Here is a 23,866-nt window from a genome sequence, read left to right as displayed (position 1 = left end):
TATTTAGACAACCGCGTATTCATACTTGTCAGTAAGCAGACAAATACTATATTAACCAATCAGAATCGAGATGAGAAACCAAACTTACGAAGTAAATAATTATTAATTATTCTTTTCTTCCTAGCCTCGATTATGATTGGTTAATAGAGTATTTGTCTGCTTACTGACGAGTATGAATACGCGGTTGTCTAAACACTGCTACGTAACCACTTTACTTTTCTCAGAAATCCTACAGTTATACCTACAGAGTCGATGGTTGCGTAGCAGTATTTCTGAGAAAAGTAAACCATATGGATAGTCTCAAATTTACTGCTTCAGTAACATTGGTGCTAAGCTTTTGACAGAACGGTTTTTTAGCAGACCGATTTTTGGATCGACTTAAAAATCGTCCTTCCTTTGGGTATCTACTAAAGAATTGCCACCCCTATAAATAAAAGCAGTAAATTAGCACTAGAGCGTTGCATTTGAAATTCGAATTTTGCTGCATCGTGATTGGTCGAAAATTCGCTGCAAGTAATCTACTCAACAATCTCCCCCCTTTCTTGAAGGGGGGATTGTTAAATAGATCCTAGGACTAAAAACGCACTTTAGAGCCGGTTATCGCCGTGAAGCTTTGCGACTGTTTTTGGAGTTATGCGACTGGTTTTTTATTCTGGGACCCTTGGGAATGATTTTTCATTTCAGGACCTAGGAATACGCACCCTATAATAGATCATACTTTTGTCTTTTCTGCCAAAAAAACTGTTATGCTAAAAAAAACGGTTCTTAGTAACGCTGAAATTCATCAATTGCACGTTGTGACGCAAAGTATGAACTGAAAAGAGAACACAGAAATTAGCTCGCCGGTTCTAAATTTCACGCATACAGATTTCATTCAACTACATGTACACAATTTGCCCCAAAGTTCCAGACAATTTACATGTAACCCAAACCTTTTACAGATTACCCCGAGGTTACTGTCAATGTATTGATATGCTTGTTGGATTTCTCAGAAACGTTATACATTTTTTAAAATTTCACTTTTCTGTTTCAGTAAAGATGTTGGTTCAAAATTATACATTGAAATTCCTCATCGGCTGTTTAAGTACATTCGTGGGATATTACTGCTTGAGTAATGATGGGTTACTTAGCAAAAAGTAGACAGATCATAAAAAAAACAGGTTATAAAGTCGACAAATTTTATGCTATGCAATCATAACTGAGACACGAAAAAAATACGCACGAAAAAAATATTTAAATTATTGTGCAATTCTTAGAACGTATCATGAGGCAATTTATATTGAGCAGAATGAAAAGTTTCGTACGATACTGTGCAGTGGCCAGTGTTTGGTCCCAACAATGTTAAATCTGGCTGGATCTAGTCAAACTTTACGCTACGACCCTATTTTAGATCGTGGTAAAAAAACCACTAATTTTTTGTGATATTGCAATGACTAAATTTAGGCAGTTCAGGTTTTAATTTTTTATTTTCTTTTCTAATTTACGTTTCACGTTCAGTTTTTTTATCTATGGGACTGAGTATTTTGTTGCATATAAGTATCACACTGGTAATGGTAATGTCCGTTATGCCAAGTTTTTTCAGAACGCCTAAAATTTTTCAGAAGTCCGTCAGAAATTGTCTTTAGTCGAAGATTTCTACCAGTGTAATTGATTTCTTCTTAAGTTATTTTGACGAAACCCACCGGCAGAAATCTTTTTTTTAAACCACTTGTCGGGAAAAAAAATACAGCTCAAAAAGCTCTTGATGAGTATTTTCGACAAGAAATTTCGGAAAATAAGGAAAAATATGAAAAAGTATTCAAAATGTTTACTTTGGGCTTTGTTAAAGTCTTTTCAATTGTGTGCCCTCCTATAGCTTAGATTTTAGATTTTAAAATTTTACAAAAAACAGTCATACTGAGCTTGACAACATCAACCGCAGTGAATCGCATTTTATGTAATAATGAAACTTTTAGTCAATTTTTAAACCGACTTCATGCTATGCCTCAATTTTAGGTAGATTTAAAATAAAATAATGTTATAAATTAAGAAATAATAACCAAATCTTAAAATAACTTTTCCATATTTGTATCTATGTTAACCAAGTCAACATAATTACATCTAGAGAAAGGATAAAAAATATTCTGGTGTGTGTGTACTATCAAAAATTTTGGGGTAGAAAAATAAAATTGTGTATAAAAATTGGAAAAAAATGATAAAATTTGAAAATTGAAAATTTAAGAAACTTGAAAAACTAAAACGCTAGACTCATGAACTCACAAAAATTAAAAACAGCAGCAACGTCCATCTGATCAGTTTTTGTTGTTTTTAATTGAAATGATGAATGCAATTGAGATTTCCGAGCTGACATGATTTTATCATAATCATAAACTGTTTCCAAAACATATGTCTAACATTTCATCACTTTTTTCTTCCTTTAACAAAAATCAGATAGTTTTGGTAGATCACCAATCGACACAACTGGCAACCAAAATCTACCAAAACGATCCGCTTTTTGTTAAAGGAAGAAAAAGTGAAGAAGTGTTAGATATATGTTTTGGAAACAGTTTATGTTTATGATTAAATCATGTCAGCGCGGAAATCTCAATTGCATTCATCATTTCAATTAAAAACAACTAAATTTGATCAGATGAACGTTGCTGTTGTTATATATATATATTTTTTTTAGCCTAGGTTTATCTAAATAGATCGAATCGTAAAACTAAGCCATCGATTTTGTTAATAATGCAGTGCAATCAAGTGAATCAGCTGTTCAAAAAAATACCAGTCGTTGGGGTCTCTAACTACCTCCCTTTAACCCTCTTTGAAAAAGGGCGTATCTTTTAATAGTCTTAAATTTCACAAATGCTTAACCGTTGAATTAGTTCTTTGTATAGGGGTGACAATTCGAAACTAGGTACAATAGGGGAGGAAATTTTTAACAATATCCGTTATTTTTAGCTGTCGGCATTGAATTGAAATAGCGTATCAACTTTGCCCTAATTAACAACTACGAGGTCAGTTGTTTTCAATGGTATATGCTGTAGTTATTATTATATTTGATAAACTAGATCTTTGGCTTAGAAGGAAACTAATTTGAGTTTGCAAGTTTGGACGCTTTTTACGTAAAAGAATTTTTAACATCCAGATCAGATCGCATAAATGCAATATGCAATTTGCAGCTTATGCAATTAAAAAACTGCATAAATGAGATTTGAAGCCAGATAAAACAAAAAAACCATTAAGTTAACCCCTATTTGGGAACGAAAGCAGTGCGGGGATTAGAAGAAGCCAAGCTTCTGATTCATAGGGACTCAATTTTTCCGTTGCGCTAAAGCTGCTTGACAAATATACCCATTCCTATGGAAATTAATGAGCAATGAAAGCACTATGTCATGCAGAACCAGATAATGCTGTTTAAATAAAGCAGCTAATTTTTATTTCCAATAAATGAACAGGTTTAAAAACGGCTTGATAATAAAGTTTTATATCTCAGTGAGAAAAATTCATATTATGTAATTTAATTAAACATACATTAATTATTCCTTTTTTTATTGCACGTAATTCTCGAAATAAACATGAAACGGAGGAAAAATGACAACGAAGAAACAAGAAATGCAAAGAAACCTACAAAAAATTTTCAGCGAGCATTTTGTGGATGTTTTAGGCAATACACACGAAGGAATATCTTACATCACTTGGATACTGACTGCTAAACCTTTTTTATTTCAAAGAAAGGAAATTTGGGAAAAAACAGACAATTTGACATGGTAAATCGATAAATGTGTTACAGCAAGCGTGAAAATTGCGACCATGCGAACCGTGTTAGACTTTCCTGATGACAATCTTTGCAAAAATTATCTGCAGGAAAATGCTGTTAAGACACCTTAAAACGAGACTGCTGGTCTTTTGAGCAACTTGTGAGTAACATCCTACTTGAGAGTAAACTTTGTGATACGCAGTCCTGCTGTCAAATTTCAGAGAAAAATGCACTACTATTTTGAATAGCTTTAGAAATCACTTCAAAATAAATTTTTTAATCATAAAATTGAAAAAATTCAATGAACGAAAAAAAAACAAAAAAACTGAGTAGTTTTATGAAAAAATCAACTTTTGAAGAATGAATTCAAACTGTTTTTAAATGAAGGAAACAATAATTGATTTCATTCACAGAAAACTAGTTTCAATCTTGACAATTTTATGTCGTTCGAGTCGCAATTGAAAGAGCTCTGATATGATATTTCGCTAGATCCATTCCCGATGATTACTTGTGGCATTTCATTTTGCATGGCGATGATCCTCCCCTTTTTCAAATATCGGGGGGAAAATCTTAGTGTACCTACAGAAGCTATTCCAGGTTAAGCAGTATGCAATTTTTTTTACTCAAAGCGCACGCATGAATCACTTTCCTTCGATTGTAGTGACTAATTGTATATCTTAGAACAACTTTTATTTCATATAATTGAAATTTGAAAAAAAAAATCCAATGAATTTGAATTAATAAATTGAAAATGGTATTGTAACACGCGTAACATTTTAAGCCAAGCAAAAAATATTTTCCAAAAAAATCGAAGAAAAGCTTTTAAAAACCATACAGCGAAAGAATGATTATGACTAAAAGCAAATGATAAGACAAAGTAACATTTGAAAAAACCTTCAAATAATCGTTTTTGTTAGGAAAAATTATGGAAATTGCTTTTTTTTCGAAAAAAAACCTGCACCAAATGAAAGTGTAAAGAAAGCATTTGACATGCTAGGAAGAAGCTGAACATTCAAAAGAGTCATTTCTGTGGGTACTAAGCTGACAAAAGTAAGCATACAGACGATAGTTTGTAATAGCCAAAACTTTTCAGTTAAAAAAAATAATTTGACTTGATAATAAAGCAAGCATTCACTTGTAATTTCTTCGAACAAAGTTATTAACAAGAAAAAAGTCTAGTACCTGCTTGCAACAACCCTTCTAAATGCAAGTGTAATCAATTTCGAATCAAATATCATTATCATTTTTTGGTCAAATCAAACCAAATTGAGAAAACTGGGTAAAATTTCTTTTCTTACTTTGCTTACAACCAAACTGAGAAAACAGTATAAAATTTCTCTTCTTACTTTGCTTACAATTTCCAACTGTCGCCAAATTTTAGGACTTCTTCCTGAAAGAAAACTGTCAGTTGGAGAGCAATGAACACAAAGAAACTTAATAAAAACTGACTTGTCTTTTGAAAAACCTTCAACTTTTGAATTTCGATTAAAAAATAGATGGAATTAAAGCTCTTTATTTTGTAGAACAATTTATGATTGACATACTTTTGATCAAGTTAGCCCAATTCTGGATCAATAAGTAAAACTATTTTATTTTGCAGGGAACTCAGATAATTAATTTCCATATTCGAAATAAGGAGTCGATCACGTTTTTTGTTACCTGTACATTTTTGCAGTTCGATAGTGGATTTTGTCTTCATTTTGACAAAAGAAATGAAATTAACTGAAAAAGAAATCGAGCCAAACCAGAAAAATCAAAATTGAGAGTGAACAAATTTTAACTTTTTCCTGAAAAAAACACAAACTATCACCAAGACTTATAGAAGAGTACTCACTACGTTCATTATTCTTAAACAAAAAATCGCCAAGATATATATAAGAGTATTCACTACGTTTATGACTATTAAAAGGAAAAAAAATCTTTAAGTATTGGACAACAAATGTTTTGAGTTGATAGACCTGTAAAATCCAGCTGCTCTTGCATGTAAGCTGTACTACGAGAAGCAATTCCATAGTTTCCAAAAATCTAAGAAATTTCGACGCTTTTAAACTATTTGCTAATCGCAAAGTAAAAAACAAAACCTATAGTGCTCATCAGATAAGGATGGCTGACAGATTAAGCAACTTCCAAACACAATTCTTAAAAATATTGACAATCAACTTGCTTTTCAAGCTTTTCAAAAAGTTCCACAAAAACTCGAAACAATTGGCGAATGTACACCGTTTTCTGATTCATCTTTTTGAAAGAATTTCGATATTAATTAATAAAGAGATTTCTTCATTTGATTGTAAAACGTACTTTATAAACTAAATTTCGAAATGGAAGGAATAACATCCACAATAAAGTTTAAATCAACAGTTTCAAAACAGCGAGAAAAATATTTAAATCATTTCAGTTTGCTGATTTTTTGTTTGTTTCAAGTCAGCAATTCCAGCCGTTTCTGTAACCGAACAAAATATCTTTAACATTTTATCAATCATTGAATAATAAATCAAACTACATCAGATTCTTACAAAAATGTCAGTTGCCGTTAAAACAGTTTCAGTTTAGAGACTCAATATCTTCTTCGCACAATCGTCTGATGGGTTTGCCAAAGTGCTGTGCGATGGCTTCAATGTGTTGCAGGTGTCTCGGCTCCACCATGTTAATGGCCATTCCCTTCCTTCCAAATCTCCCAGTACGTCCTATTCTGTGCAGATAAGTCTCCATGTCTGGTTGTTCTGAAAAAAAATTATAAATTTAAATTTTTAATTTTTTAACTATTTAAGAAAAAACACAGACGAAGCGGAGCTTCGCACCACTTGCGATACAACATTAAACACAGAGGCGAAGTTTCGCTTCGCAAACACTAGCGAGAACGCGACAAAAAGCAGCTCTAAAGAGTGCAATAAGAAAAATAAGAAATAAGCCTCAAATTAGTAAAAATTTGGCTACGTCTCGGATTCGAGCTTGCAGCCTAGAGATTATGAGTCTCACACACTAAGCCACGGATGCTTAATTGTCTTCGCAAAAACTTGCTACAACACGACCAAAAAGCAGCTTTATCAAGTGAAATAAGCCCCGAACTAGTAAAAACTAGGCTACGTGTAGGAATCGAATCTGCGACCTTGCAACTTTGTCTCACGCACTAGCCACTCAGCCACGGATGTTTAAATTCCCCCAAAATTAGCCTCTAATAACAAAGCTACATATGCTAATAGATTGCCAATTCGATGCCGCAAAAGGGACACCAAATGCAAAAAGACACAATTTTGCATGTAATAAATTGGAAAGGATAAAGCCAAATTTTGTGCAAATTATGCATTTCAAAAATAATTGCTAGATACATTGATTTGGAAAATTTCTGAAATCAAGCTTTTTATCATTGTACTGCTGTTTGAAACAATTAACTTTTTTCAGTTCATTTGATGAATTAAAAATGCATCAACTGAGTTAACTTTTTACTAACCAAATATCAAAGCAAATATGACATTATACTGCTACAGCAGCCTATTGTTCAAATTTATACCAAAAGAAGCACTTTTATTTGCAATTTAGGTTGGAAAAAAGAAGGTTCGTACTAATACACTCGCTTCGCAAGTGTAAATAGTGCAGGCTAGCGGACAGGAAAGAAAGCCACTAAATCCAAAAAAAAAATTTTAAAACCACAACTTAACAAAACTCAAAATGTTCTCTTTGCAGAAAATACGTCCACAAACACAATCGATGTTAATTATTGAAAATTAACAAAAATAATTAACAAGCGGCAACTGAGCTGACGAAACTTTACCTTAAATAATTTCACGCAGAATCGAAACTATAATTGTTGTCATGAAAAACTTTGAGCAATTTTAGCATTTTGTGCGATCCAGAATGAAGCATGCTTCCCATAAAGTTATGCTTCCCTTAAAATGACACCAAATTAGGTCACTAAGCCGATAAAAAATAAGGCCGAAATCATTCAAGCCGAATATAGTTTTTCAGCAAAAAAAAACTAAAAAAGGCAAAATATACGAAGTATAGGCTAGTAAAATATAAGGAGTCTAGGCTAGCAGGAGCTATTTGAAATACTAAAAGCGACTACATTGAAAAACGCACACAAAAAAAATCATCAATTCTACGATAAGGCAATTAGACCGACAAAACATAAGCAGACAAACTATAGGCCGAAATTTTTTTGGAAAGGAATCTTTTCAGCGAAAAAAGAAACAGTTCCTGGTCAGTTTGAACCCACGACCTTGGCCGTCCCAGGCGTATTCTTCAGCTCCGGTCTAAGTGCCGGACACGCTTAGAAGTTTGAATTCATTATGAACCATGATACAAGTGATAGTGTTAAGCAAGTTGTTAACCCGAATCAATATTTTGATTTTGATTTGATTTGATCACGCTTGCTAATCGCAAGCGTAAATATAAGTAAGGCAAAATTTGTGGGCACAATAGGGCATTTTCAGTCTTTTGAGAGAGCTGGTCGACCAGGAAAATCCAAATCGTCAAAACTTTTAAATAATTTATGAACCTCCGCCCCTCGAGAAAATCCTAGATAGTTTTTGATGGTTTCATTCAAAATCCATTGTAGCAATTAAATGAACAAAAAAGCAAATGATACTGTTTTTTGCGGTGCGGTGGTCAAAACTGGCAATAACTTAGACAACAAATGAAACGTATTTCGATTATAAAGTTTTTGCTCTCAACACAAAAGCGAGAAGAAACTATACACCAGTGCTGATCTGTAGTATCGATTTTTTAAGTGATTTTTTAGGTAATAAAGCTCGTATCTAGAGTGGTCGAATCTTAAAGATAACTTTGCCTTCATTCGGGTTTTGAAATGATTGTCGAAAAAAAACTTAATTTGAATAATTTTAAAACTCCAAAAAAAACCAAGTACCAAAATTTCCATAACAATAAACACTTGCCCAGTTTCTAAACAAGATAGAGTAGATACCCATGGCTAAAAAGTTTGCTTATTGTCAATTAGGCTATTTTTCCACAAGATAAATTTTTTGGGCTTGTCTTTTATATGGCCCAAAATAACCAATTTGTTAATTGTGCTTGTTTTAAATAATGAAAAATCAAATCTTACTTCGCCATATTAATTTCAACCTACAGATTTGAGTACTATGATGCAACTTTCGAAGTAAGAGAAAAGACCCAATTAATTTTTCTCACTTTTGTCGTTGAGTGGTAAGTCGAAGTTGATGACGAGAGATACGCGGTCAATGTCAATTCCCCTGGCACAGACATTTGTGGTGATGAGGACCGTGTCTCTTCCCTCTTTGAATCTGTTCAGCACTGCCACTCGACTGGACACATCCAGGTCTCCATTCAACATGGCCACAGACATGCCCTGACCCCGCATCTTAGCCGCTACCTGAAATTTAAAAAAAATTTAAGAGAAGCGAAGCGCAATGGATAGTGTCTCTACATCTGAATCCAATCTTACTGGATTTTTTTTCAACTTGGGCCATTAAAAAGCTTAACACAGAGGCGAAGCTTCGCTTCGCAAACACTAGCGAGAACACGACAAAAGGCAGCTCTATAATGTGTAATCAGAAGGCTACGTATGAGATTCGAAATTCCGACCTCGAGATTAAGAGTCTCACACACTAACCACTCAGCCACGAATGCTTAATGGACACCAGACACACAAAGCAGAGAACAGATAAAATGCAATTTCCAATGCTACAGTGAAATTTCCAAATAAGTGAACACGTTTAATGCACACTTTTACTAGCGAATTAGGTTAGAAATCAACATTCAAACTGCCACTGAGGACTGCGCTTCGACGCCAGCAGTTTATACCATTACAATCAAACTGCTGAGTCCAGAAAACAATGTTAAAATGATTGTGAAGTTTTGACTCACTAACATGCCAAAATGCTACTTTTAATTGATTTCTTCCATAGTGAAAATTGTCGTCCTCGAACACCGAAGTACTAAAAACTACTGCCGTACAGAGCTGTGAAACTGGAGCTTACAAAAACCAAACACTAGCCACTTATTGGAGAATACATGCTATTGAACTGCAAATACTATTCAACAAAAAATCTGTAAAAATTAGCACTTTAATTTGCGAGTTGCGTTGTAAAATAAAAGTAGAGTTCGTAATATGACATTACGATCGCTAGCTCTATTTTGTAAACAATAGTAGGCCTGTTTTCCAAGAAAAAGTCTTTTGAGCAGATGCTTTCAAACGCTATATTCAATTAGAAAAAATATAAGAATTCTAAAAGCCAAGAGGAGATGTGATGCCATGTGAGCAAAATATCTAACGGGGAAAAAGTAGGGTACGGTTGCGATGACAACGCTAGTCACAAGGGTAACTAACATGTTCTGAGAACTTCCTTGTGTGACAGAATATGATGGCAGCTCCAACACTTATTCCACGATAGAGAGCACAGAGGTAGTCTAGCTTCTGTTCTGCGTTGTTCACTATGATGTAATACTGTTTGATGCTGTCAAGGGACAGCTCCTCCCGTTTCAACATAATCAGCACGGGGTCACTCACAATTCTGAAATAGACAGATCAAACAGGTGGTACTCGTTTATTTGTGTGGTACCTCAAAAAGGACACAGTTCCAGTAGCGTGCCTTATTTTAAAGGTGGAGCGCGCGCCGAAAAAACGCAATTTTTTGGTCAAAATTTTCCAAAAAGTGTCTAAACACGCCTTTTTTTGGCCTGTTTTTTAAAAAAATTGGCTGCGGCGCAGAAGTTTTTTTTCACAGAAGAGGGTCCTTATACTATTTTAGGAGAGCTCGGAAAATCAAATTGGTCGACCTATAAAAAAAGCCCCCCCCCCCTTAGAAAAATTTGTGCGCACGCCTATGCACCGTTCCTAATAAAAACGATTGAATTGGGCAATATCTATCCCCCTCCCCAAGCAAGGTGAGCTCTTTCAAGTAAATCATAACTTAGTTAAGCTCAAAAAATTAAGCTTTGGGATTCGCTTTGGTCTCTGACTGGTTATATAAAAAACCATAGATTTAGAACACCATTGATGTTCGGTACCTGTTAGCAAACTCCATGACATCCTCAGAGAAAGTGGCGGAGAAAAACATCATCTGGCAGATCTCTTTGCTGAGGGCTCGGTGGATCCTCACAGACTGGTCTTGGTGTCCCTGTGCATCTATCATGATGTCAGCCTCGTCCAACACAAACACCTGTAGCCGCCGATTACAACCAATCAAAACTTTCCTCTTAATCAGATTATTTGTCTTAGATTCATTCAAGCGTTACTATTTCACGTTTTCGTAAAAAAAATCGCCTTGTATTGGCATTGTGGCAAACTCCAATTTAATGCCAAACAATATTTTTTTAATTAAATTTTCTACAAACTTTGATTTTTGTGATGTCGAATACTCTGAAGCGCAGAGCCCAATCCATCACTGTGCCTGGAGTCCCAATGATCACGTGGTCTGACACCACATCCCCTCGGGAGACCCTTTCTCCTTTGACTGCGTATCGCATGGTGAACTGGTCCATGTATTTAGCCATGGTTTCCACCACTTCGCCTGTCTGCTTCGCCAGCTCATAAGTAGGACTCAAAAGGATTGCCTGAGGGTGTCTAAAAAAACCAATAGACTCAAACCAGGAAATAACTCGATTAAAACTAAGAGCGCAAAACCAGTAATAACTAGTTTCTTCGTATATTTTCGATGAGAGAATAGCCTACAAAAGCTTATATTGGCTCTTGTCTCGATTGATATTTTCAACAAAAAAACGATCAGGAAAAACATTTTTTAAACTTAAATTCTGAAACCGAAAACATTGCATAAACTGGAATAAACATTATGAATTGACTAACGAAGGAACAAGGACCACAATTAAAAACGGAACCGGCTATTCATGAGAAATAGAAAAAATCATACCTTTCATCAACATTTATTCTTGACAAAGTAGCCAGCACAAAAGCCGCAGTTTTGCCAGTTCCCGACTGGCTCTGTGCAATCATGTGGTTTGGTGGCTCAGACAGTAAAATAGGGAGAGCCTTGCTCTGAATAGCCGAGGGACGAACAAACTTCATATCTTGCAGTGCTTTCACAATTTCATGCTTGAGGTTTAATTCTTGGAATGAAAGAACTTGGCCGAAAAGGGGGTTGCTTTTATCTTTTCTCTGGTCAGTGACTGTGACATTGTTCTCATCCACCCATTTCAGTCCTGAAGAGACTAATTTAGCTAACAAGGAAGTGTCTGCCTTGTTTTCAACATCATCATTCGGATCAAAACTACTCGAGTTGTTGTCGCTGTTTGAAAATGGTTGAAATCCGTTTGACGAATTGTTATTGCTACCGAAAGTTTCCCTAAACAAATATAAAAAAAAACACTTGAATAGCCCACATTAATTTCGTAAAAGTGCAGCGAACAGTTAACTTACAAGATTGAAGGTAAAAACTAAACGTTTCGAGAAAAAAAACTACAAAAATGCAATAAAATGTTTCTTTAGAAATTGAAAATCTAGCTCACTCAAGATTTTTGTCATAAGTTTTTTTCTCAAATTCAACATGAGCTTACGGCTGTGGAGCTGAGTTTTGCTGCGAATTAGAAGTGTATGCGCCGAATGCCGACTGCAGTTGCCAGTTGGAGGATATTGACAGATCAGATAAGGACGGAAGCCCCGCCTTACCATCCCCGCCGCCGCCAGGCACAAAAGCAGGCGAAAGACTCGCGGGTTGGAACACCGATGCTCCCGGGTTAAGATCTGACTAAAACAAAACAACACAATGTTTTATTTCAAGTTAGAAGCGGGTGCAAAACAAAAAAAGAAACGGGCCAAACATTTAATAACTTTCATCATATAATGTCCTCAGTATCCATTCCATTGGTACTATTTTTTCACAAAACACTTTTTTTCTGCAAATGCCGCTTAAAAATTTTTCAAAAGTAGTTTGGATGGGCATTTCCATGTATAAGGCTTCACTATTTATGGTTTGTGAATCTTACAGTCGGGGGCGGTTTCCCTCTGCCACGCCCTCTCCCAATCATACCAGATCTGAAAGACACAAAAGTCACACATTTGATGATAAAAACATTTTGTCACAGAGGCAAAGCGATGCAACACAAACATAGCATGACTAAATAGACGACAAAATATGAGACAGCCGCTAAATCCGTGAGGCGAAAATTCGTATAAGGCGAAACTTTGTAACAAGCGACAATTCGTAACAAGCGACAATTCGTAACAGTAGATTAAGCGGGGAACAGTGATTCACGCGCAGTATTCCTCTCGTACCGGATGTAAGCGCAGCGGAGCAAGCGTATTCTACTTGCCAATGCTTTGTTACCAATTTTCGCCTGTTATGAATTTTCGCCTGTTACGAATTGTCGCCTGTTACGAATTGCCGCCCTACCCCTAAATCGGCACTTGTCTTATTTTGAAGGACGCCCATAGTCCTCAAACGGGCTGAAAAAAAACCAAACCCTCTAGCAGTAATCTAAATTAACAAATCTAAATAGATTATTTGAAGTAACACATTCATGATTTTCGTGATCTGAATCCTCTATTTTTAAAGGCACGTGACTGATTACAAACTCTTTAACGAGGTTATACAACTCATCATCTTTTCCAGTGGGTTTGCTGAGGCGCATATGGTCTAGCTTCAGCACTCGGAACCTCCCAAAACCAGGGTAGGCCGATATCAGGGGAACGATATTCAAGGAAATCCCAAACCCGAACTCTGTTGGAAGACTCTCGGCAACATTGATCACATCGATTTCGGGTTCTGTCAACATAATTTGCATGAACTTCGAGTTGAGCAACATACATTTTGAGTAATCTCCTAATTCGTTGAAAACAGAACTCGCTTTGACGACTCGAGAAGGCAATGATCCAATTTTCTTTGCGATAGGTGATCCCAAATGGGGAGTAGATAAAAATAGAATTCCTTCCACTCTGTCGAGAAGCGAGGGATAAGCACGGGTTTCTTTTTCATTGTGGTCGAAGACTAGAAGTTGTTTGAGAATCAAACCTCCCATCGAATGTCCAATAAGTAACACCGGATTTTCTCTACCAATTCCTATGCTTTTTAACTTTTCGAAACAGTCATGAGCACAAGATTCAATTACATTTTCTTTAGACGCAATTTTTGACTCACTCGTTTTGGTCACGAGCTTAGAATCAGAATTTAAAGTATCGTAATCTAGAAATATGATTCGACAGTTTCCAGGGATCTCGTTAACAAGCCAGTCAACTGGCCAGCAAGTCAAAAACTTGTCTTTCCTTGGACCTGCTTGGCGCCATGTATAGAAGGCGCTTCCTGCAAGACCATGGAACCATATAATATCTAGAGACGTTCTTTTCTTTTCAGAAATGCTTTCATAAACATAAACGCCGTCTGGTATAGTTTCGATGGGTCTATCTAGATTCCACACACACTTTAAGCCAATCAGTCTCAAACAAGAAAAGTTAGATTTTGTCCAATCCGTAATCAACTTGTTCAAATAAGGCTGACTTCGTAATAAACTTCGACCAATTTCGTTGAGTGTCAAAGAGCATAAAAACTTCCCGCAAACGACATTTAGCAATGAATCGTTATAATTTGTACTACAGTTCGTAATTTTAAGCACCGCTGATACTTCAGATAAAAGCTTCCGGGTAATACTGGGGCTATCTGGTCCGACAAACAGCACCAATTTATTCGAAACATTAACCAGATTAAACATAATTATTTTCAGTTGCTCTGTCTTCGCGATACTTCTGAGCTCTTTTTCCTGGTCGAAAGTATCATCGTCATACGCATTGTAGAGCGAATCTTGGAACCTTTCAGGTGCCCGAGAAACGTCGGGTTTTATTTCGTCCGTGCTTAAAAAGCTTCGCCATGCTTTGATACTTGACTGCAACTCCAAATACAATTTTTCGTTTATTTTCAAAAGATGAAGCTGCTTCTCCAAGATTGAAACTACCTTGCCACTTAACGTCATCAATTCTTTATAACTGTTTTGAACCACTGGCAAATCGATTTCGGCGTTTTCATTGACTTTTATTTGAGTTGCTTGATGAGTAATTCCAACTTGTTTAAGTCCTTCATTGATATGTAATCCCTTATGATGCATGGTGTAATAACGGTGAAAAGGACCGTTTCGATTTTCACTTTGTTCAGCTAAGGGAAGTCTCACATTTTGGGCTAAATATTTCTTAACAGCTACGCCAATCGTAATGATTCCGAACACGCCTACTGTTTTCGACAGCATACCAAACTTTTTCTGATTGGCACATAAATAACTGAAAGATGAAGCACTTTTTATAGCCATTCATTTTCTCGATACTGAATCCTTTATTTATCGTAAACTCTAGATCGTTTTAAACAGTAAAACTTAGCTTGAACTGTCAAAAAATCATTTAAAGACGCTTTCCAGATGTCCGCCTGGAACGTTCGTCTAGGAAAGTAGACGACAAGCATATTAGACGATCCAAAAATATTTGGTTTTGGACAATACATTGTATGCAAACAGCGTGAAAATTGTTTACCGACTTATAATATCTTTTGCTTGAGTAAATACTGGTTGTCAGGTTGTCCCATCGCAAATCAGACTATTAAATGTTAGTTATAAAAATTACGGATAAAAAAAAGAACTTTACCAACTAACATGCCTCAATTTATAAAGCGGACACATTATACGGCAAAGTTCATTAAAAACATCCGACCCTACCCAAGTTCGAACTCTCTTATTTTGCTGCTGGTCTCATTCCCTACCTCTACGCTAGAGAATCATGATACCTTGAAGCTTAAGTGCTATTTGTAATATAATAGTCTCTTTTAATGTCCTTAGCATTGGCTGTACTTAATAGCTGGTTATTGATCGAAATGAACATTTTCAAAATGAACACATTTTGTCGCAACAATATTTGCGTCGCAACACTATTTGCGACTTAGGTTGGGAAAAAAAGAGAGTTCATACTATCACACAAGCTTTACTTGTGTAATAATGGAAAGTGATCCGAAGAAAGAAATTCGAATATTTATTTTGCGCAGTCTTCAAAAAGGGCCTCAGTTTTTGAATTCAGTGAGAAATGTATTTGCTAGGTATCTTTCTTTAGACTCGTTGTATCATGTAGATGCTCTAAATCAAAACGATCCAACCACATACTACTATTACATTTCAAATTATTGCATTCAAGTTACTTTTAAATAGTGGGTATAAGTATGCTAGTTGGGTCCCGTGAAAAAGCAAGTATGAAAGATGGGTCTTACCGTTTTGCATCGCGCAAACAAATAAATTTTTCCTACACTTGAAAATCTAACTTATAGCTGTTTAAACTTGATTAAAATAGAACAAATCTTGCCAAAAACTGAAAATATGCGTTTGTAAGACATGCTTGTTCTAATGAAAATTTGATAATTTTTTAACGAGAAAAGCGGATTATCAGAAGGAATATACCAAATTGCAGTGTTTGCAATCGCGAAATGACTGAAGTGAAACGCGGTGAGAAAAACATTTGGAGATGCCCAAAACCCTACCCCTTAATTAAATTTATGCTGTGCAAACCGGTTTTTCATTAAAAACACATCTAAACTTTCGGGACCCAACTATCATGCTCTATCATACACAAAGAAAATTTTAAAAGCTTTCGGATTGATCCTGGAATCTTCAGATTTCCAGAAGAATGTACTTGCTTAAGTCTAACTGCGATTAGAGACTGCTCACTTAATTTATTATAATTTCAATAACGAACTATTTATGCGAACAATACGAAAACTATATTAGCGGCCAGTTAAGGGGCATTCAAATCTTTGGGCTTTGCCTTGGTATACGAGCAGTCTTGTTAAAGTATGGCCATAAGCAGATTTGTCTAATAGCTCGCGTTGTTTTTCTTCGATGCTAAGCAGGCTCGTAGCAAAGACAAGCTGCTAAATTGAATCGAGGCAAATGACTCAACTACAGGTTTAGAGCTGGCACGAAAAAACATTTTTGAAATCACAGGCAAAGCTACACGTCGCCACGCAAGCAAAAGAAAATAATCTTTGACAAAAACTTCGGTGAGCACGAAATTTGAACCAGCGCATAACCGCTCTACATTGCTCTATTAAATTTTGTACAATCGATCCCCTGTCATGGCAATGAATGTGCGAGAGGACGAGCTCACGCTTGAACTCTAGCTTCAGGTTTACCACAGCCTGACTAATTTCAGCTGCATTAGTGGTACCATGAGAAAGTTCTAGACGCAAAAAAAACGGCCTTGAGTTGAAAAAAGAGCGTCGCTCACCAAATAAAATAGTCTAGAATGTGCAGAAATAAAAGAAACGGACTATGCTAAGACAGGCTGAAAAAAAAAATCAAGCAGTACAAATGCGCTCAGGTATTAATGAATGCACCCGCGGCAATGAATACGCAACGAAATTAGCGGATATAGTGCATGCTACGAAAAATTTCCTATAAAACTTAACTCAATGCGGAAATTCAGCGCAACAATAAGCGAAGTAGTTTGGACAGGGGACACATAATTACAAAAAGTTCTGCTTATGTAATTTAGAAAGAAGCACAAAAAGAAACAATTTTTTTCTTTCAACGTTTTTTAAGAATGAAAACTAAATTAAATTATAAACTATTACCGCCCAGTCACGGACGCTTAAAAATCTTCAAATTCTAGCCACAAATAAAGCAGACAACAGATGCTATGAAATTTCTGATGCTACAGATTGTGACTATAGCAAAAGTGCCACCAAATGAGCACTTTCATTTGCGAAGTAGGTTGATAAAAGAAGGTTCAAACTAACACACTACGCTCGCAAGTGTAAACAGGTCAACCAACGAGCATTTACTAAAGATTTTCAGAGAAAAACTCATTTAAAATAAAAACCATGCAGTATCGTGGCTAGTTTAGAAGTTTTTCTGAACTCCAACTAAGTATTCAGACGTTCAATTGCTGAAAATCTCAAACGTTAATTAATTTCAAATGTTGGCCACTAAAGCATTTTAAAAAATTGAACCATAAATTACAAAATTATAATTTAACACAAAAATCCAAAATGAAAGCGAACAAAAACAATTTCGAAGAGCGCAATGCAATGACACTTATTACCACAGCTGGTTTATAATTTATCACAACTCTGTGACAGTTTTGAGGCTGGTGTTAGCGAAGTACTGTCGTAGTCTCTTGGGCTCTTCCTCGTGCACGGAGGAGGCGAAGAAGAAGCTGTCTATGGCAGTGTTGTTGGCTGGGCGCTTCCTACTCACTTTCTCCGGTTCCGCCTCATCCGGCCACTCAATCTCGACACAATGCTTGTCAATCACATTTCTGGCAGTGGACCAACTGAACCGGACAAAATTCGGAAAGGCGAAAAGAGAGTCCCGCTGAGCCTCGCTCGCCAACCACTGCGATGTCTTCGGATCCGCCGGATAACCACAGCCGTATTCAACATTTTCAGAGACGGGAGTCTCAAACTCCCAATTGCTAATTATCCAATCACGACATACCTTGGCGCAAATGCTCGCAGCGCTTACAATTGGAAACAGATCATCGGCTTTGGCACTGACTGTAGTTTGAGTTGTAGGAAACTGCTTCGTGAATTTATCTTGATACGGTCCCGGTGGACCCACTGTGTCAACATAGAGTTCTTTCACGTTTATTCCAGCACCGACCAAGCTTCTAACGAGACCCAGTGCCGAATTATGTGACAGCGCGTTCAAATTGTTCGGGTAGAGACCCAGCATGTTACGACTTATATGGGAAGCATGCAGTACATGTACTTGCCAGTGGACCAAGTCTGGGTTTGAGTTGATGGTACGGAACAGAGTCTCTCGCTCCTCCTCCGAGAGAACCTTTGAGTCTTTCACTTCCATTTGCTTCAGTTGCTCATACTTGCTTAGTGGACACACTGCAATTGCATACACCATTGGGCCCAGAACAGGACCACGACCCGCCTCGTCTATTCCAGCAACACATGGCTCATTGTCGTCACACGTGAAAGTGGCATCTAGTTTGCCCCTCACAAATGGGTCACCGCCGTTCACGTCCGCCAGACATTCGCCAAACAGATTTTTGAGCTCAGCAGCATCCATTTATCAATTTCTTTAAAAAAAATAAAAACTCAACTCAGCTATAGCTCTTGTTTAGCATGTTTTAGCATCAAGTAGGACCGTAAAAACTACATCTTGAAATCGTGAAAAACATAATCCACCAGACTATAACATTTAATCATTAGGAACTTTCCTGAGCCTATTATTTTCGCAACAGCGACTTCGAAAAAAAATCAAGCTGTTTTTCATGTCTTCAATCTATTTAAAAAAACTTATTTTATCAATCAAGCTATTAAAATGAAATTTTGAATTCTTTTAGGTTGTTTTTGATAGCCTCGACCCATTCGTTGAAAAAACAGATAACTATTCAAGGGATTATTTTATTTCGTCTCTTTTCCAACCTCTCTTCCCTCCTCACCTGTTATTTTTGATTTCAAAATACTAGATGCCAATGTACGATTGACTGATTAGGCTATTCCAAACGTATTTGGCCTTGATACTCAGCAAGCTCAGATTTCAATGAAACAAAAACCAAGTCATTCCAAATTCCAAAATTCCATTATAATTTGTATATATAACCATGAAATCAAAAAATATCAAAACATACTAACCAATAGTTAAAATGTCAAAAAATTTAAGTTTCAAAGAAAAAATATTTCATTTCAAAGCATCAAATGTTGAGTAAACAACTTTTAAATCTTTTTGTTGAAAAAATAAACAGGCAGAAGTGAATAAAACTAATTTCAATTGATGTAGCTTATGCTAAAAAAAACCGTATAAAAATTTGAATGAAAAAGACTGCCTTTATTGGAACCTGTAGTTGGTACAAGAGAGGCGTACCAAAAAAATTTTTCGGGGTAAAAAAAGGCGAGGTTTGTAATAAGATAGGGTCAGAGAGCTACACATGCCTAAAACTGCATAATGCATCGTAACTCCTTGGCCCGGCGCTGTATTTACATCGTACAGTTAAGCATTAAGAAAAAAATTCAAACAACGCTACAAATAAAAGAGAGGTGTCAATTTGCTGCTGTCTTCTTTAGAGAAATTTTAGAGGGTTTGCTGGCAAAATGTGTTGAAAACTTTCTACAGCATTCGATTTTTAGTACAGTTGATTTGAACTTATTATGGTAGCAGATTATTGTTCCAATCACCAAGGGTCTGACGGATTTTTTTCGGCGTTTTTCACAAGCAACAAAAAACGAATCGCCAAGACTCGATCTGTCTCCTCTCCTCTCAATAAAACGAACATTTTTTTAAAAATTAGTTTAAGTAATTTGCAAAAAGCTAACGGAACTTTTTGCGATAATTGTACAGCAAACGGTTGCTAAGTAATATGGAAAATAGGGCATTCGTGAGAGCTAACTTTGTTAAGACAAAAAGAGGCGAAAACAAATTTATTGAAATCAGTGTAACGCAGCATTTGAATGTACGATTGTTCATTCCTTACCTGCATTATAGCAACAACTTCATTCCATTTCTCACGTACAGAAATCTTGAAGATTGATCAAAGACATAAAGAAGATTCATCAAAGACACCAAAGAAAGGCATCAAAAAAATTCGGGTGTTTCAAAGACATCAAAAAATTCGCATGTTGCGGTTGTCTTTTCATTCCAGGTGAGCGTGGACAAAATGACGGATCAATTGAGCAATCCCCCCATTCCCGCGTGGGGACGGAAAGCTCAATGGGTACTTGAGACATGTTTACAACCACTTGAAAATAGTTCTAAGCACAAGAAACTAGACTGATATTATTTTTGAGAATGGATCATCAAAGTTTGCTGCCTCTTTTCTCAAACAATGAATTAGCAACAAATTTTCTTAAACAAAAAAATCTTCTGAAAAATTCTAGTCTCTGCACAGCTTGCCAGACTACCCAAAACTGGACAAAATATCAAAAACCAAGGATGGATTTAGCTGGAGATGCCAAAATCGGACGTGTAGTCGATTTATTGACAACATCAATTCGAAAAGACAGTTTTTTTTGAAAACTCGAACATTGAACTCCCAATATGGATTCAAATTACTTATCTTTGAGGAATGCGGGGGTCAAACAAAAATGCCGCTACTCAAGTGGGATTTTCACAAAGTGCAATTGTCGACGCGCTTGCCTCCCTTCGAGAAATTTGCCAGCGGCAACTTCTCGCCAACCCAATTGTGCTAGAAATCGACGAATCTTGCTTCAGTCACAAGCCAAAACATCACAGAGGTCGCAACCTATATGGGTTTTTGGAACTGTGGATACCAGCTATAAACCGCCAATAGGGGTTATACAAATATGGAACGAAGAAACGCTGCAACACTCGTACCGATTATGCAGAGCGTAGCTCGTCCTGGATCAATCATACATTCCGACGAGTTGCGAGCTTATCGAGGAATTCAAGACATGGGATTCGCCCATAAAACAGTGAATCATTCGGTGAATTTTGTGGAACCCGATGGGACACACGCAAACAGTGGAATCCTACTGAAACCGAAAAAAGACCCTTATTAAAAGCATGTTTTGATGCAGACGAGTTTTCCAGCATTATTATTTGCAAGAATTTATGTGGAGAGACCGATTTGGTTCGAGAGCATTTGAAAACATTATCTTGCATATGAAAAATTTTTATTCTCTATCAGCCTGAACTGGCCAATGTAAGTTATTTCAGTGTTTAATGCTTGAATTTTGGTTTAGTTTGTTATCATTTTTTTTCTTTTTTGGCTGGGGGGAGATAATTCAATTGGTCATTACGGGGGAGGGGGGAGATTACTCAATTGATCCAAAATCACTTATGTGGCCATTGATATCAAAGTAGCTGTGAAAAATCTCGCAGCAAAAAATGTGAATGAAACCTTTCACTCAGGACGAGCCATCAAAAATCTGGCGATTAAATTTCAAATAACTTCTAAAATTAATATTTAAAATTGATTTGCTCAAGTTCTCAGACTCAGTGTTTTTAAACTTTATTTAAAAAAACGAAATTTCGAAGATGCATGTTTATCTACCAACACCCGAAAACAAGAAGGGTGATAACGCGGAGCCTAAATTATTTATAACAAAGGGACCATCGGCTGGCCAAGCTCTTGCAAACGTAGACGGTGACAACATAACAGCCATTGCCAGAAATGTGGGACAAATGCTCTGGACTAACGAAAAAATAAAGACAAGAATGCTTTCCCCGAAGCGGTAATCTAAAGTCAAGACTTCAAAGAAAGGCAAGAATCCAAAAAAAGGCAAGAATCCAAAGTCGGGTGATTAAATTTCAAATAACCTCTAAATTTAACATTTAAAATTGATTTGCTCAAGTTCTCAGACTCAGTATTTTTTAACTTTATTTAGAACAACGAAATTTCGAAGATGCATGTTTATCTACCAACACCCGAAATCATGAAGGGTGATAACGCGGAGCCTAAATTATTGATAACAAAGGGACCATCGGCGGGCCAAGCTCTTGGAAACGTAGACGGTGACAACATAACAGCCATTGCCAGAAATGTGGGACAAATGCTCTGGACTAACGAAAAAAATAAAGACAAGAATGCTTTCCCCGAAGCGGCAATCTAAAGTCAAGACTTCTAAGAAAGGCAAGAATCCAAAGAATGGCAGCACTTCAAAAGGAAAGCGCGTTGCAGATTCTCGTATTGATTTCAGCCGCGAGAGAAAAAAATATTATCAAAGGTGAAATACTGTTTCATATAGAACGTCTCCTCACTACAACTAAGTATCATTTTAGAGTATAAACTGTTTATAAAAATATAATAACAAAATATCATGTTAAAGCATAGTTAACAGGTCTGTTTTATTACTTATGAGCATTTTGTTTTAGAGTTGTTCAATTTGAAGTTTCCTGGAAAAGGAAACGCAACATATCAAATGGCCAAAAGTACAGGAAATTGCCTTCTTATGCCAAAAAACTAAGTGAACGATATTTTTCTTCAAAAAACTAAGAAATTTAGGGAGATATTATACTCTACGCAGATTCCTGACTTTAATCTAGTTTTTGCTAGCGTTTCGATGCTGACAAAAATTACCATTCATAATTTTGTGTGGCTAGACTTTTTCGAATACTTTATTGTGGAGTTGAGGTGTTTGAGGACTGAATAATAATAACAGATTTTGTGATTATTACAATAACAATCTCAACGTCGGGTCATACCATGTTTTGAATGTTTGCTACATAAAGAAAGAAAAACTAGCTAATAAATACTCGTCGCTTATTCTAATCAGATAATAAATTAATTTTACATGTTGTACTTCTTATAGTTGACTTCAGCGTGATACAAAAAAATGTTTACAGTTTCCATTTACTTCATAACGAAGAAATGCGTAGCTGAACTAGATGACGTAGCTGAACTAGATGTCAAGTTTGCTGATAAATTATAAAAGTAAGGTTTTAAGTTTTGCATAAATAGTTTCGAAGAATACTTAGCGACATAAACTTTTTGTCCAATGTTTTGTCTTCTCAAAAAATAAACCTTTACAGTGTCATTTTTGTTCATGAATCAGGATTGAGTCTTTGACATTTGAAACTTTTTTCTCGTTGAATTTGGAATATGCTATTAACTATTTGGGTTCTGCAATAGTTTTTTTTTAGAAAATGGTAGCAGGTTTGGTTTTTCCGACTTGATGGTATCACTCATTAGCGTTACTTTGTAAAATAACTCATCAACAAGTGTTTAACAGATTTGATTGTCTCGAAAAAGCAAAAACCGAAAATGCTATTGCACTGCGATACATATTCTGTGAACAAATATGTTGAAACAAAAGGACGACCGGCAAAACTTAGTCCCAAAGATATCTGAGCGAATTTTCGATAAGCAGATTCATGATAACACAGTGGAAAAAAGTTATGAGGCTTGTTGTGAATTTAAAAAAATCTAGAAAACATACCAGACTATTCACGATTCATATGGCGGCTAGAGATAGCTATATGACGGCCACACTCCCTCTTTTCCGGATAGAAGCTCGAACGAAATCCGATAGGTTTTCGGCGCCAGTGCCAGATGGAGTGACAAAAATTTCCGTAATGCGCAGTCGACGAACGCTTAGTCTTCTGTTGTTGTTGTTGGGGCCAATACGATTTGTGAACTCAGATTGTAATACACATTGATAATACGACTTTTCGCACGACGTTCGACTTTTTGAATTGTATGTTACGAAACGATTTTAAAAAGGCGTCCGATGTTTGGTCAAATATGGCGACAACTTTTTTGAA

At 36.2% G+C, this 23,866-nt stretch overlaps 3 protein-coding genes across 3 annotated transcripts; all 3 read right to left on the bottom strand.

Annotated features, from left to right (window-relative positions):
• Window positions 1-6,032: 6,032 nt before the first annotated feature.
• Window positions 6,033-12,700, bottom strand: LOC134843965 (ATP-dependent RNA helicase DDX19A-like). Its single transcript, XM_063860349.1, has 8 exons — window positions 12,656-12,700; window positions 12,227-12,417; window positions 11,584-12,015; window positions 11,051-11,279; window positions 10,724-10,875; window positions 10,044-10,227; window positions 8,885-9,086; window positions 6,033-6,459 (listed from the first exon to the last, which is right to left on the bottom strand). Exons 1-8 carry the CDS (start codon window positions 12,695-12,697, stop codon window positions 6,281-6,283), a joined length of 1,611 nt encoding a protein of 536 aa, XP_063716419.1. The 5' UTR covers window positions 12,698-12,700; the 3' UTR covers window positions 6,033-6,280.
• Window positions 12,701-13,132: 432 nt separating this feature from the next.
• On the bottom strand, window positions 13,133-14,929 carry LOC134843964 (protein SERAC1-like). Its single transcript, XM_063860348.1, has one exon. It carries the CDS (start codon window positions 14,900-14,902, stop codon window positions 13,136-13,138), a length of 1,767 nt encoding a protein of 588 aa, XP_063716418.1. The 5' UTR covers window positions 14,903-14,929; the 3' UTR covers window positions 13,133-13,135.
• Window positions 14,930-17,537: 2,608 nt separating this feature from the next.
• LOC134844408 (ribonuclease H2 subunit A-like) lies at window positions 17,538-19,188 on the bottom strand. Its single transcript, XM_063861069.1, has one exon. It carries the CDS (start codon window positions 18,710-18,712, stop codon window positions 17,753-17,755), a length of 960 nt encoding a protein of 319 aa, XP_063717139.1. The 5' UTR covers window positions 18,713-19,188; the 3' UTR covers window positions 17,538-17,752.
• Between the last annotated feature and the right edge of the window lie 4,678 nt (window positions 19,189-23,866).

The sequence above is a fragment of the Symsagittifera roscoffensis genome, chromosome 4, assembly GCF_963678635.1.
Source record: "Symsagittifera roscoffensis chromosome 4, txSymRosc1.1, whole genome shotgun sequence".
Lineage (NCBI taxonomy): Eukaryota > Metazoa > Xenacoelomorpha > Acoela > Convolutidae > Symsagittifera > Symsagittifera roscoffensis.
Note: the sequence above shows the minus strand (reverse complement) of the source record. Positions and strands in the feature narration are given on the sequence as shown.

Coding starts and splice junctions, on each gene's coding strand:
- LOC134843964 (XM_063860348.1), bottom strand. CDS start 14,902: ATGCTGTCGAAAACAGTAGGCGTGTTCGGAATCATTACGATTGGCGTA.
- LOC134843965 (XM_063860349.1), bottom strand. CDS start 12,697: ATGATTGGGAGAGGGCGTGGCAGAGGGAAACCGCCCCCGACT. Junction 12,016..12,226: donor CAAAACTCAGCTCCACAGCC/GTAAGCTCATGT, acceptor ATATTTGTTTAG/GGAAACTTTCGGTAGCAATA. Junction 11,280..11,583: donor AGAATAAATGTTGATGAAAG/GTATGATTTTTT, acceptor TGGTTTTTTTAG/ACACCCTCAGGCAATCCTTT.
- LOC134844408 (XM_063861069.1), bottom strand. CDS start 18,712: ATGGATGCTGCTGAGCTCAAAAATCTGTTTGGCGAATGTCTGGCGGAC.